This window comes from Myotis lucifugus, unplaced genomic scaffold (assembly GCF_000147115.1).
Source record: "Myotis lucifugus unplaced genomic scaffold, Myoluc2.0 scaffold_215, whole genome shotgun sequence".
NCBI classification, from domain to species: domain Eukaryota; kingdom Metazoa; phylum Chordata; class Mammalia; order Chiroptera; family Vespertilionidae; genus Myotis; species Myotis lucifugus.
This window is the reverse complement of record NW_005871263.1, coordinates 348,653-362,724: the sequence shown is the minus strand read 5'-3', so window position 1 is coordinate 362,724 and position 14,072 is coordinate 348,653. Positions and strand designations below refer to the sequence as shown.

Sequence of the window (14,072 nt, the reverse complement as noted above, 5' to 3'; positions counted from 1 at the left end):
AGTGGAAATACTTAAGACTCCCATCTGACGCCCAACACCACAGCCAGGTGCAGGCACTCAGAGCACAGCCTCCTCCTCCTCCACCTTCCAAACTGCGTAAAATAGCGCAGTGGACTCAGACCTGCTCGACTTTTCCAAGAGTTCTACACAAAACCCTGTTCTGAAATAGCCATTCCTTCACTGCATTATAGGGGGAACGGGGGGGGGGGGGGAGTAGGTTTACAGTTATGAGTATGCAAAACAGTTTATCCTTATATCATCATTTATTAATGATTGCATTATTTTTCCATATGAACAACTGTAAGCCTACTTTTGCCCCACCCTATACATGCTCCCTGTAGATCTCGGTGGGAGGCGGAAATGGCTGAACAGAGAGGGGCAAATACTGTAAAATTGCAGAATCTTAAGACAGAAGTGCTGTCAATAGCCAATTTCCGAGGGCCTGCAACTTGCTGTCACTTCATAAAGATGTAAAAAGGCAACATGAACACGTGAGCACAGGGAGGGTGCTGCCAAGGCGAGGCACGCCGGCTCCTCGTGTCCCCGGAGCAGGGGCCCCTCGGGCAGTGGGGTCAGCACCCGGGCCGAGCCTACGTCTCTGAAGCACACACAGAAGCGCCGTGCCCACGGGTTGCAGGGCATGTACGCGCACAGGATTAACCACCAATCTGAGGCCTCAAACACAGTCGCCTCCTGAAGACCCGCCAACGGAACCCTCGGGGCTGCACACGTGGCCGCTGCAAGAGTGACCGGCCCAGGCGCCCTGCCCTGCCACGTGCAGTGCTCGGAAACTCCCTTCCTGGCCCGGAACGAGAAGCCACGGCTTTGTAAGAAACACCACGCCCGTGCCGCAGCCCGGTGGGTGGCATCTCAGCCCCTGGCTGCCCTTCGTCAGCCCCCCGCCCCATGAAGGCTGCAGGCTGTGGAGCAGAGCCCAGGCCCATGCCCATGCCCCAGCCGGGCCTCCTCCCACGGGGCGCCCTGCTCGAAGCTGCCACTGAGCGTGGCAACGTGGTAAGAAGCCGCCACCTTTGTCCTTCCGTCCTCCATCATTCCTCCCAACAGGAAACAGATCTCAGTCGGGTGAAGGGCCCAGTCCTGACCTCCCCGCTCTGGACCAGGGTCCGAGCCGAGTGAGCGCTATTGTCTAAAGAATTAGTTGTACCTCTTTTCACCCTGTTGACATGTTAAGGGGCTGTTCGGTGGCACATTTCCTGGGAAAACAACTCCCAGAGGATGTCACGGGTGTCCCAGATGGCCACGGGCTTCATGATTGTTCCCAGGTCCGGACGAAGCAGAGTGGCACCTTTGACATTCCTTTACGAGGTGGCGGGGACGTGACTCCAGTGTGGGTGCGGAGTGAGATGCGGGAAACCTGGATTTGCAGCTCATTCTCCCTCGCCTCTCATTTGCCTTCCTGTGATCCTAGGAAGCCCGGCTTCAATAGCGGGGCTGCGCAGAGGGGACACCTGGCATTTCCGAATTGAGGTTGGTGTCTGGATAACTTTTAACCAAATGCACCGTCTTTCCCCCCAAACCTCCACCAAGAGCTTTACGTTTCTCTAAAATCGGTTTTTAGGAGCAGGAAAGACATAAAGAGTGCACACACGTTAGGATTGTTGAAAAAAACCAACCAACCAAAAGTCCTCTACAATCTCCAACTAGACAGAAACTTTATCACATGACAACAAAATTCAAGTCATAAGGACGCTTGCACAGGGACCCGCGTATCAATCTCTTGGCGGAGCCACCCACGGGGACACATTCACATTCACTCCAGGCGGAACCACCGGGGTTCACACGGGCCGCGGGCTCCTTCGGGCCTCCCTCCCGTGTACTCGGGCAGGACTCCAGGCAGAGCCTCTTCTGGTCCACACGGCACGTGCAGCCCCTCCTGCAGAGCCCTCGGGCGGTCAGGACGAACTGGACTGAACTCTGTCCGGCAGGAGAGCAGGGACCAGACTCCCGCCACCGCGCACACAGCCTACGAGGTGAGCTTGGAGTAGCTGGGCGGGGAGAACCGCCTGCGCAGGTACTTGAGGATGTAGAGGGGCAGGCAGCTGACCAGGGTGATAACGGAGACTTTCCACAGGAAGGACAGGGTGGCGATGAAGTACACATCTGCAAGCAAACGGGAAGATAGCGTGAGTGGGCGGGAATGTTCCAGAAGGCACCTGTGGTCCAGAAACGGCCACCACAGACACACACACACACACACACACACACGGCCTCCTGGCGTGCTCCTTCCCTCCACTCCGTCTTTCAGGGGCAGACGTGCCAGCAGCTAATAGCCCATAAGGCTGTCAGCCCAACCTGCCTCGCACTCCCCTCTCTCTGACCTGCTTCTGTATCCCTGGTCCTCGGTGAACTGCTCTTTTCAACAACTAGGAAATGGAAACTGCAGACGAAAACCAATTCTTACAGGTGTTTTTGATTTGGGCTCTGAAAGTTGGAGTTTTTTAAACACGGCCGCCGGAGAGCAGAAAGTGACCCTCAAACACACGTGCCTGCTTCCCCACCGATTTCCCCTTCGTCTGCGTGATGGTCACAGGAAGCCAGGGGACGGGTCTGGAGGTGGCACAAGGCAGCTGGGCCCCCTGGTCGGAAACAGGGTAAGCTTGGGGCTTTGATCTAAGGACAGGCACGCCCTTAGGTGCCAGGGGAGCGACAGCTGGTGGCGTCAACAGTGCAAGGAATGGAGGGCACAGTAAACATGCCCCCACTGCCCGAGTACAGGATGGGGAAAACACAGCTGGCGTTGACTAAGCACCTACTACGTGCCAGCCCTAAGGCCCACTGTATGCTGCTCACCCAGTCCTATGGTAGGTGCACCTTTAAGGGGACCGACCACAGCTTTTCTAAGCCCCTGGGAGCACCCCCATCCCCCAGTCTCATCCATTGAGCGCATAGTATGTGCTGACAAAACCCATTTGAACTTTTGGGGACAAGTGAGAAATCGTTCTAAGACTTTTCACACGGATGCTCCTTTATCTTTACCAAGACCTTTTTAAGGAGTGTTTGCTAAGGCACAGAGACGTGATCAGAGGCGCTGTCCTGGTCAGGCAGTTTCCCAAGGGAACAATGCTAAGTCCTGCCCACTGTCATTCATTCACCAACAAGACCTGGCCGCTTGGCATCTCCATCCGGCACAGAGCCCAGCACAGCAGTCGCTCCCTGGGAACCCACCGGGCCCTTGTTGAATGACACAGAATCCTCTCCGGAGCCCAGCAGCACATCCAATTCCAAAAGAAAGCTCTCTGCTGAGACCCTGCCCAAGCGCCCGGCCCGGATGGCTGACACACACTGCCCACGGGACAGCCGTCAGTGGGGCAGTTGAGGGCCAAGGCCTGCTGGACACGGAGCCCAGGACCCCAGTGCCGGGGGCTGCCTTCCTTCTCAAGCTGGGAGACCTCTGGAGGCGACGGCCAGGCTTTCCATGCGGGGAAGGCGGGGGGCGGGGGTCTCACCGATGAATTCGTGTAGGAACACCAGGGAGGCGATGTAGCAGGCCAGGCTGAGCAGCTCGGCCACCGTCATGAGCCAGTGCCAGGTCTGGATGGTCAGGGCCACCATCAGCAGCTCCGTGAGGATCAGCGACGTGAAGGAAATGGCCACAATGTGCACGAACTCCGACTCGAAGAGCAGCAGCGCCCCGTACATGATGGTGCTGCCTGGAGAGAGGACAGTGCGGGTGGGGAGGGCCGCTGCGCCCCTGGTGGCGTTCTCACCGGGAGCGCAAACCCCCACGCTCCCACCTCCCCCGTGACACCTCCCCACGCTCCCCCGAAGGCTCACGGCTCACTCACGTCAGAAGCCTTTTTTTTCATTTGTTTTTCCATTAAGACCTGAAAAGTACCACTTGCTGAATGAGTGGTGCTTTATGCGAGTTTTAAAGAGGCATCACCTTCCAGTTTTGTCTAGTTTTCCGACTTCCCCTTCTGACCTTACGTAATAATCAAGAGTCTATCATTGCGGGGGTGGGGTGGGGTGGGGGGAAGAGGGAGGGAGATGGAGAGAGGTTAACTATCTGAAGCGGATGGAACAAGAAATAGAAATTTAAATGTATTATTTAAAATGACAGAGGCAGGTAGACATGAAAGGAAAATCCGTAGGATTCCCCTTATATGAAGGAGTTCTCTAAACGAGTCGAATTCACAGACACAGAAAGCCGGCTGGCGGTCCCGAGGCTCCCAGGGGCTGCCAGGAGGTGAAAGAGGAGTCTGTGGTCGAATGGATACAAAGTTTCCGTCCTGCCAGATGGAAAAGTTCTGGAGACCTGTCGCGGCGCCAATAGACTGGACACTGCCGCACGGTACCCTTCCCAAGAGTTAAGACGGTAAACTTCATACGAAATGATAGAAGCGACCAAGAGGGTCACTCAACTGCTACTGAGGAGAGAGAGGGGAGAGGGGAAGGTGTAGATGAGGTTTTAGCCAGCCAGGCAGGGGCTGGAGGGATACGTCTAACACTGATCAAAACTGCTAGCCACACAGGAATAAGGCAGGGCCCGGGGAAACCCTCGGACCGCCGAGTGGGACCCGCCGGGGGGGGGACCCGCCGGGGGGGACCCGCCGAGTGGGACCCGTTGTAACCGGTTGAGTGGAGGGCGTGGAACGCAGCCCACTGCTTCCCACTGAACTCCCATGCCGGGCTGGCTTTCTTGAACCAGATGCGTATATTATGCCTTGATATACTCCTTTAAAATACCCCCTGCATTTTGTAATGACCATTTAGGCCCCTGCTAACAAATTCCACGGTCTCCATACTCTTTGTGCACCCCGTCAGGAGAAAGCATTAAAAACGAACCCCAATATGCCTTGTATATTTGTAAATTCTATATGAGCTGATGGAGGGAGGTATTAGGACCACTGTATATAATGTGGCTTATTAAACATACTTTAAATAGACCTTCTGGAAAGAGTGAGGAAAAATAAAAACAGACTTTGATGCTCCCTCCTCCGACTTCACTAAGGTCTCACAGAGCCTCCACGGCCTCAGGGACCCTCCCCGGAGGCCACTGGAATAAATATGCGTTTCAAACACTGCAACTTGACCTCAGGAAAAGCAGCAGAAGGTTCCAGAAAGTAATCGCTTTTGGGTACAGTGGCTCTAACACCTCAGCAGGTTTTGATTAGTGTGAGTCATTTTTTTCTCTGACTTCATGGCATTGAGCCGACAGCAGCATCTCACATATGGGACTTCTGAGTGCTGCATATTCTAGTCCTTAGGACACACGGAGAGGGTCCCCCAGGGGCAGGCTGACACGCTCCCTCCTGCTATCCTAGGGTTCCAGCTTCTCCGTCCTACAGACAACAGAACATAAAGCTGACCTGGGGTCCAGGCCAGAGCAGAAGGCAAGCGGTGGGTTCACCTTTCTTACCTTGATAGATGCTAATCAAAACCCATATTAAGAATGTCTTGTAGGACAACGGCCGTCCCTACAGGAGAGAAAGACAGAAGAGGTTACGTGCGGGGCTCAGCCAGGGCGCCCGCTGCCTTCACACGACTCCTCCCCAAACGAGGCAAGGCCACCTGCCTGTCTTCATCAAAAGAAGTGGCTTACACGTATCTGAATACATCAAATAAATTACGTTTTTTAAAGAGAATTGACATTAGATAGGAATAAGGCTGCCCTTTAGTAAAAACCCCTCGAGAACAAATGAAATTACACACACACACACACACACACACACACACACTCCACACACGCACACACTTTTCAGACGTGTACATAAACATCTCTAGGAGCAGATACAAGACTGTCCAGAGCTTCTAAAAAAGTTGTTAGTTGGCTTGTTTTCCATTTATATATTACTGTACTGTTTAATATGCTTTACATGTGCATATGTTACTTTTTTAAGGGGGAAAAAACTCCCATGCCTTTCTCCTCAAAGCCACCAGTTCAAGTGTGTTCAAATCAGGTATCTTTTATATGAAATATAGAAAAAGGGGGGATGGAGGAAGGAAGTAAGAAGGGGAGGGAAAGAAAGAAAGGGAGGGAGGTAAGAGGGAGGAAAAGGAAGGAAGGAAGGAGGAAGAAAGGAGGGAGGAAGGGGAAGGCGAAGGAGCTCGGTGAACCTTGAGGAGATCCTTGTAGAGCTCAGGATACAGCATGGCAACTTCTGACTTGACGTCTTTGTCCAGGACCAGAGAAAACACAGGGAACATGGTGTAGATGGTGGAGTACCTAGGAGAGAAAGATTGCCGGTAAGGCCTGGCCCGTTCCCATTCATCCATCGACAACCGTGTACGGAGGGCCTCCCATGTGCCAGGGCAGTTCTAACGAAGCACTGGAGATTCAAGATGAAAAACAGACAAAACGTGAGTCAATAAATAACTCCAGTAAACTACACCATGTGTTGGAGGGAAGTGTAATAGAGAAGGGGACTAAGGCACAGGGTGGGGTGCAGTTTGAGAAGGCCGCCAAGGGGCGTGACATTGGTAAACATCCACAAGACGTGAGGGGGCAGCCATGCCGACATGGGAGCGAAGAGCACCCCAGGCAGGCAGCAGAGTGAGTGCAAAGGCCCTGAGGTAGCAATGTGTCCGTTCTGTTTGAAGACCAGCGAGGCAGCCAGTGCGGCTGGAGCTGAGGGGTGGAGAGAGGAGATGAGAACCGAGAGGGAATCGGGCACCAGTTCCTGGAAGGCCACGTGGAACACGGAAGCCCCCGCTATATTCGGGCCTGTTTGCTTTACTCTTCCAGGACCTGACAAAGGACAGTCCATTTTTCCAATCAGAAGTCCAGCGCCTACTCTCAGGCTGACCGGGCAAAACACAGGAGGATGGGAGGCCCACTCTGTCAGACCGCCGTGGGGCCAGCGCCTTCCTGCGCCTCTTCCGAGCCAGGAGCGCCTGTGCGCCTCTCTCTAGGGCGGGTGGTAACTAGACTCCACCCACCCGGGTAAGTCAAAGGCTGAGCACCCCTCTGAAAGGTCAAAAGGGACGTCATGAATTCAGGTGAGGAGTGGGGGTGAGTTGGTGGCAGCAAATGTCTAAGTGACACCCCGCCTAATGGGTCAGAGGCAGCAGGGGTCCGCCAAGACTCGCCCGCCTTGCACACCCAACAGCGGGCCGTCCCACTGGGGTCAGCCGCGTAGAGGGGTGCTGCGCAGACCCCGCTCTTCTCTTCTCCTAAGACCCCCCATGGAATCGCTGGTCTGCGAGCCTTCACTCTTGCTTTGGTGGCCAATCAGCCAATAACCTCGGGCCCTCGGGGGCCGGCGGTTTTCCCTCACCAGGTACAAACGGCCAAGTGCCATGGACACAAGCCGACCGGACTCCACTTCCTCGGCCTGGTTACGGGCTTAGCAGTTCAAAAACTCAGTAATTCCAAAAAAGTCTAACCTGGCTTGGCTGGCCACTTGGGGACTTTGTATAATGCTTCTTTATATAATGTCCTTCTTTCTTTTGTGGCATTTCAGGGTGGTTTCATAAAAAATTAATACCTTGCCTGGATTTCCTTACCCAATGATGAGGAATCCTTGGTACAGAGGAACGGAGGCAAAGTAAAACACAGAGGAGAAGACAGCCTGTGCAAGGAGAAAGGGGGACGTTAGCAAAACCATCGCCAAAGCCCCGATGTTTATGTTTATAAAAACAGCACCAACCCTTACAAAGCACTTACTTCACACCAACAGCCATAAGTGCTCTAAGTGTATTAGCTCGCTTAATGCTCACTCAACCCTGTGGAGTAGGTACTGTGATCATCATCCCCGCATTACCAATGAGAGAAGGCACAGAGAGGTTAAGTGACTTGTCCGAGATCACACAGCCCGTAAGTGACAGAGCCAGGAATCATACCCAAGGAGTTTGTTAGCCCCAGAGTCCACTCTCAGCCCCTGTGTGAACATGAGCTGGAACACTGTGTAGATAGATGGGTTCAGTGACTCTCCAGAACCGCTCATGAGGTCGAGTCCTAACGTCACCTGAATATTACAGGAGGGGAAACTGGGCAGGTAAATGGCACTTGGGGACTCTAGCTCACCTGTCTCAGAGCCCACGCTCCTAACAGCTCAGCATCACCGCCCCCCTGGATATGCAACCGTCACAAGTGGGCATATGTGTGGGAACTCATATGGAAACACAGCCCCTGACAGGAGGACACAAGCAATTACCCTGGAGGGTGGGGTTGGAGAGAAGGCCTTACTTCTTATACTATAGGTCTTACTATTTTTGAAAATTTTACGAATTGCAATTAGACAAGAGGAATAAAGATATTTACGACCCCTTCCCGAAACTTCTGCTTCCTCGTTTGGAAACTATCAGCTACAGGCGGTGAAGAAATAAACCAGAGAGCTCAAAGCAGGCCTGATGCTGGGACCTTCTTCTCTGGACGTCTAGGGGCTCACGGAAGGAAAGTGGCCGCGAAGCTCACTCCCCGGAGTATAAAACCAAAGGAAGCAGGGACAGCTGCTCCCGAAGGCTTTCCAAGGACGGACACGGGAGAAAGGCTGAGCCAGCCTCGTGACCAGGAAGAGGTCTAACCCCAGACACCTCCCCGCAGCCCCTGCCATGCCTGTTCACCTGGCACAGCTCAGGACACGGGGTCACCTAAGGCCACGGTCACTGGCAGGAAGCCCTGGTGCCACCCTGGTCGTGATTTCAGAATTGAAAGGTGAAAGCCACTTTTCAAGGAGTTTCTCGCCCAGGCTGGGCTGTTGCAGAGAAAGGATGGTTGTAAAAATGTCAAAAATCTGGGGTTTCGTTTTGCAGATCACCATGGGGAGCCTCCTTCTCCAAATGCCCCGAGCTGACCACAAAGACCTCATCTTGAAAAGAGCACTGGGGGGGGGGAACACAAGATGCTACACCTCTATCAAAGAGACCCCCGTCCAGGTCCAGTTCTAACACGGACTGGCCCACTTTCAGCACGGTGGACAGGGTCAAGGGCACTCTCCTAGCACAGAGAACGAGTCCCAGCGACCATGTTTTCTGAAGCAATGTTCATGGTAGCATGCGAGCCTTACAGAAGTGAGCTCACCCAGGCCCGCTTTTGTGTGCCTGCCCGGGGACGGGCTGACTGATCTCCCGGTGATTAAAACCACCGTCCTATCCAGTTCAATTGAGGAGCGAACATAAGTTAAAAGTACAGATGTGGTCTGATGAACCGTACCAGCTGTTTGGGTTTAGAGCATGTTGATGAAAATCACTTTAAGGCTCCTACACTCATAAGTGCATAGATATTAAAAACATACATTCACCCCGAAAGGCATGCACGGAGGAGGCCGGTGACGGGCGAATTCTCATCAACACAGAGCAGCACCACCCGACTCGCTCGGAAAGGCAGGACGCCTTGTGCCTTTCATGTATGATTACTCACCTTTCCTACAAATTTAAATGTCCTCTTATTTTACACATTATCCTCTTTTGTTTTATTAATAATGGTAAGGATGCCTTTAGCACTTGGTCCCTTATAAAATGCTCTACTTTTCAAAGGAGCCCTGTCTGAGAGACAAGGCAGATCGCATCGTCCCCATTTTCCAGGTGGAAAGACTGAGGCCCAGAGTGGTGAAGTGACTTGCCCAAGGTATCATAAATAGAGTAAGTCCTCACTTAACACTGTGGATAGGTTCTGTGACTTTAAGCAACACGATGTATAATGAAAACAATGTTTACCATAGGCTAATTGATTTTTAAAAGAACATGTCGCCAATGTTATAATGAAATTATCTTAAACAAATCGACATTATTTGAGGACCTGCTATACTTAGTGATTTGGTCAGAAAAAAACCATGGGTTCTGAGATATATCATCCCCATGTTCTCCCCCACTTAACTGGGAGTATTTTCACCTATATGCCCACGGAGGAAAGTCAGTAGACAGTTTTCAACACCCAAAATGTTTTCTTTCCTCCCCTTTGGCCTTCTCCCTAGTACACAGTTAACTGCTATAGTCCTTATGTATGGAGGGCACCGAGGCAGAGACCTTGATTAAGAGCGCAGGCTTGGAGTCCCCTGTCTGAGCACACTAACCCTGAGGGACACTACACAAACTCTGTTCCCTCTCCACCTACCCCCAGCCTCAGGCTCCCCATCTGTGAAATGGGCGCTACTGTGAGGATTGAGTGAGACACTGCACTGTGAACACTTAGCCCGATGCCCAGTGTATAGGCAGCGCTCCAGAACAGCAAGTTATTCTTGATTTGGCCCTTATTTCTGCATGTGGAAAACTCAGTACCCACTTAGCGTTGAACTCGGCATTTTTCCTTCCGGCAAACCAGTTATAACAACTCCAGTCTATACGACACCCCAAGAATGGCCTTCACACCTAACAGGAAGGATCCGGGCAATCCGAGGTCTATCAGCTGCCATGGGCCTGGAGGGGGTACCAGCTCCAAGACACAGCCTGGTTCCCCGCTCTCTCCAGGACAGCCACGCGCGCCTGCGTGGAGGTGCGGCTGTCACCCACCTGCATGGTGCTGATGCACAGGCTCCTGTGGATCACGAACTGGCTGAGGGCGGCCGAGCGCTTGTAGCTGTTCCGGCCGTGCACCATGAGCAAGCGGCCGAGGTGCTTGAACTGAGTGATGGAGAAGTCTGCCGCCAGCGAGGCCTGTTTTCCTTCCTGAAACCCGATGAAATTGGGCACCATCAGATGCACAAGAGGTCAAAGCGAACACATTTGTTTTAATTGAAAAAGCAAGACACTGTAAGGAGATCTTCCAAGAACTTCAATAAAGAGATTCTTTGGTTTCAAGCTATACACAGTTGGTGGTCCAAGTCTAAATTTGATTTAAAAAGAGGAATTTATTTAAACAAAAAACATTCCAAATCACAGATAGTTATAATTTGGAGGTCAAATGGATGTAGCATTAAGCCTTGGGGGTAAGGCCCACGCCGTAATGCGCATCAGAAGCAAAGAATCGCTCAAAGACAGGCATTTTATAACGCTCGGTTCCCTTAAGAGTTAAAAATGGGGAGGGGGGAAGGAATCAGATGCTACTAACAATATTAAATGGAACATTCCTGAACATACACGGCAGCTTTGCACATTTATAGAAGTGGAATAATTTACAGTGCAACCATTTGTGGGAATTTTATCATTTTAAAAGGTCCATGACAGATGCCACTTGTGGGACAAACTGATTGGATGCAACAGGGGATGCAAATTCCCCTTAGGTGCTACTCACACCAAAAACACAGAATGTGAATCAAATCAACCTCACCCACAGGTATCAGGGAGAACCCACAACTGTCCCTTCGTTGGTTCCTGGAGATACTTTCATTAAACATTTTGAGGACGACAGGGGAGAATGAACTATGAAAATTATATAATGTTATCTCAACGTGGCATTCGGTGGGGGGGCATATAATGTTATTTTGAGTACGTAACAGAATGTTCTTTTTCTTAAGAGGTCCGTGCTAAAGTAGTTAGGGGTAACACATTATATCTGCAACTGACTTTCCACTGATTTGGGGACTGGGGGAGGAGAGAGAGAATGAGGCAAATGTTAACAACCGGTCAACTGAAGTGAAGAATAGATGGGCGCTCACTGCTCTATTTCAACTTTCCTGAAGGGGTGACATTTTCAAAATAAAAAGTTTGAGGGAAGGTAAAAAAAAAAAAGGATGGATCTACATGTTCTGATGTAGAAACAAATCCAAGATATAACAGATGTCATCAAGTTGCATTAAAAATGCATAATGTTGCTCAGCCAAGCGTGGCTCAGTGGTTGAGCATCAACCTATGAGCCAGGAGGTCACGGTTCGATTCCTGGTCAGGGCACATGCCCGGGTTGCAGCCTTGATCCCCAGTGTGGGGCATGCAGGGGACAGCCGACCAATGAATCTCTCCCTTCACTGATGTTTCTATATATCTCTCTCTTCCTCTCTGAATCAATAAAAATATGTATTTTTTTAAATGCACAATGTTTCTAATTTAAAACTATACCTGAAAATAATATGCATACATGTGTGAGATATGTGTATGCATGAACATACGTATGTGTATACAGTATATACATACATACATACATATTCATAACCAGCAATATACACATAGACAAAAGTTCTGAATAATAAACAATGTTGCCACTTAGATGAGGCTATCTAAAAGACACTTCATCCATTTCTAAGTTGTTTTAATTTTTTACAGTGACCATTTCTTCCTTTCATTCTCCAAAAACAAAGGTATCAGAGTATAATTTTAAGGGGAAATGTTTTGGCTCCACATAGACACCTGTAAAGAATTCTATCTATTAAACTCAAGTGTCTTCCTGAAACCTGCAACAAAGGAGTCCATACAGAGTTCAGATGTAACATTTCATTCAAGGGTCACTTAACCAGAAAGGGTGAAAAAGGAAATGAAGGATGAGCCAAATTCATGAGGATACGGACCAAAATGTAAGGGGAGCCCTGGCCCTCACCCAGGGCCTCTGCACTCGTGTTTTGCACCCCGTTCTGACAGCTGGTGGCCACTATTCTTGCGGAGAGTCACTGAGCGGCACAAATTAGAGGGCAGAGCAAACTATGGGAGGCAGCGCACAGCTGACAAGGAAAGAGATGGAAACCTTTGTAACAAACACTCGAAAGAACTGCAGGCCCCAGGCCTTTTAGCAACGCGCCCGCCATGCCCCCTTCTCCCACATCTGCACACAGTGTGACAACTCGGGCTCCAACTGACACCACCACCCCAAGGAAAAGTCGGAAGCACATCCAGCGGACCCTAAGATTATGGCAAAAACCTTTTTTTTTTTAAACTTAGGTTTTCGCAAGCAAAAAATCAGCATTTGTCTGCAGGATTCAGTGATCCGAATTCTGACCCCACGGGGTAAGGCGAGGTCGTCAGGATGCAGGGTTCCTTACAGCACATTCCTAATGTGCGATTCCCAGAAGCACTGACGCTGTGCCTCGGAGGAGAGAGAACACCACGCCACCTGGCACTGCCACCCGGCACCCGGCACCCGCTCACCTTCCCCTCGACGCCCACGCCGCAGTCAGACTCCTGAATCATACTGACGTCATTGCCGCCGTCACCTATGGTCACACCGACCGGAGAAAAAAGTCAGAAGTTGCGAGAGGCAAGAAACTTGGTTACTTCCCATAACCACACCAACAACCTGCGGTACGGGGTTCCTGTTTGACAGCGGGTGTCAGAGGGACCGGTGACTGGCTGAGGTCCCTGCCGCTCAGCAGCAGCAGGGGGTCTGTGTCCATGCACATTTATGACCACCACCGGCCTGCCTCTGACGGGTGCTGTCGTGGCAAGTACTTTTTAAAGTTACCCCATCTGAGCTCATCTGAGAAGAGCGCCGACAGGCTCAGCGGCTGAAGGGAGCCACCGGGCACCCAGCCAGTAAACACCCGCTTAGAGCGGGACCCAGATCCAGCGCCCTGTGTGGTCTTCACCCTCAGCAATGCTGCGCCCCAGGTCGCTGGCCAAGAAAGTGCCCGCTCAGGAGCGAAGCCTCAGGCCACTTATCTACTCTTCCTCAAAGGGAAAGAGTAAAATCATAATTATAACAAAAGAGAGCCAAGTCCGTGGAGGAAAATATCAAGACCCCAGCAAAGTGGCCTGAGGAGTGTGCAGAACACGGCCGCAGGATCCAATTATCTCGCCAGAAGATGGACCCAGCGTGCCAGCGGGACAGGCTCAGGCTGCAGCCTACCCGCCCAGGTGAGCTACCTTACCTACCGCCCAGGTGAGCTACCCTACCTACCGCCCAGGTGAGCTACCCTACCTACCGCCCAGGTGAGCTACCCTACCTACCGCCCAGGTGAGCTACCCTACCTACCGCCCAGGTGAGCTACCCTACCTACCGCCCAGGTCAGCTACCCTACCTACCGCCCAGGTGAGCTACCCTACCTACCGCCCAGGTGAGCTACCCTACCTACCGCCCAGGTCAGCTACCCTACCTACCGCCCAGGTTCCTACCCTACCTACCGCCCAGGTGAGCTACCCTACCTCCTCCCCAGCTTACTCCCCTTACTACCCGGCCGGGGGAGGGGCCCCAACTTTAGCGTCAAAAGGAGCAACACATACACGGCTAAGGGATGTTAGATTACTTATTCGGTGGGGGAAGCGACCCAATCCTCTATTTTTTTTTTTTTTTTCCAACTAAACAACAAGAT

General features: G+C 51.7%; 1 protein-coding gene across 1 annotated transcript in view; it reads right to left on the bottom strand.

Moving 5' to 3' along the window:
- Positions 1 to 244: 244 nt before the first annotated feature.
- ATP9A (ATPase phospholipid transporting 9A (putative)) overlaps positions 245 to 14,072 on the bottom strand; it is a 92,257-nt gene continuing 78,429 nt past the window's right edge. Inside the window, 7 exon segments of the mRNA XM_023761745.1 lie at positions 245 to 2,121; positions 3,468 to 3,671; positions 5,381 to 5,438; positions 6,079 to 6,187; positions 7,468 to 7,532; positions 10,411 to 10,566; positions 12,913 to 12,977. Coding sequence (XP_023617513.1) covers positions 1,985 to 2,121; positions 3,468 to 3,671; positions 5,381 to 5,438; positions 6,079 to 6,187; positions 7,468 to 7,532; positions 10,411 to 10,566; positions 12,913 to 12,977 — 794 coding nt within the window. The 3' untranslated portion in view covers positions 245 to 1,984.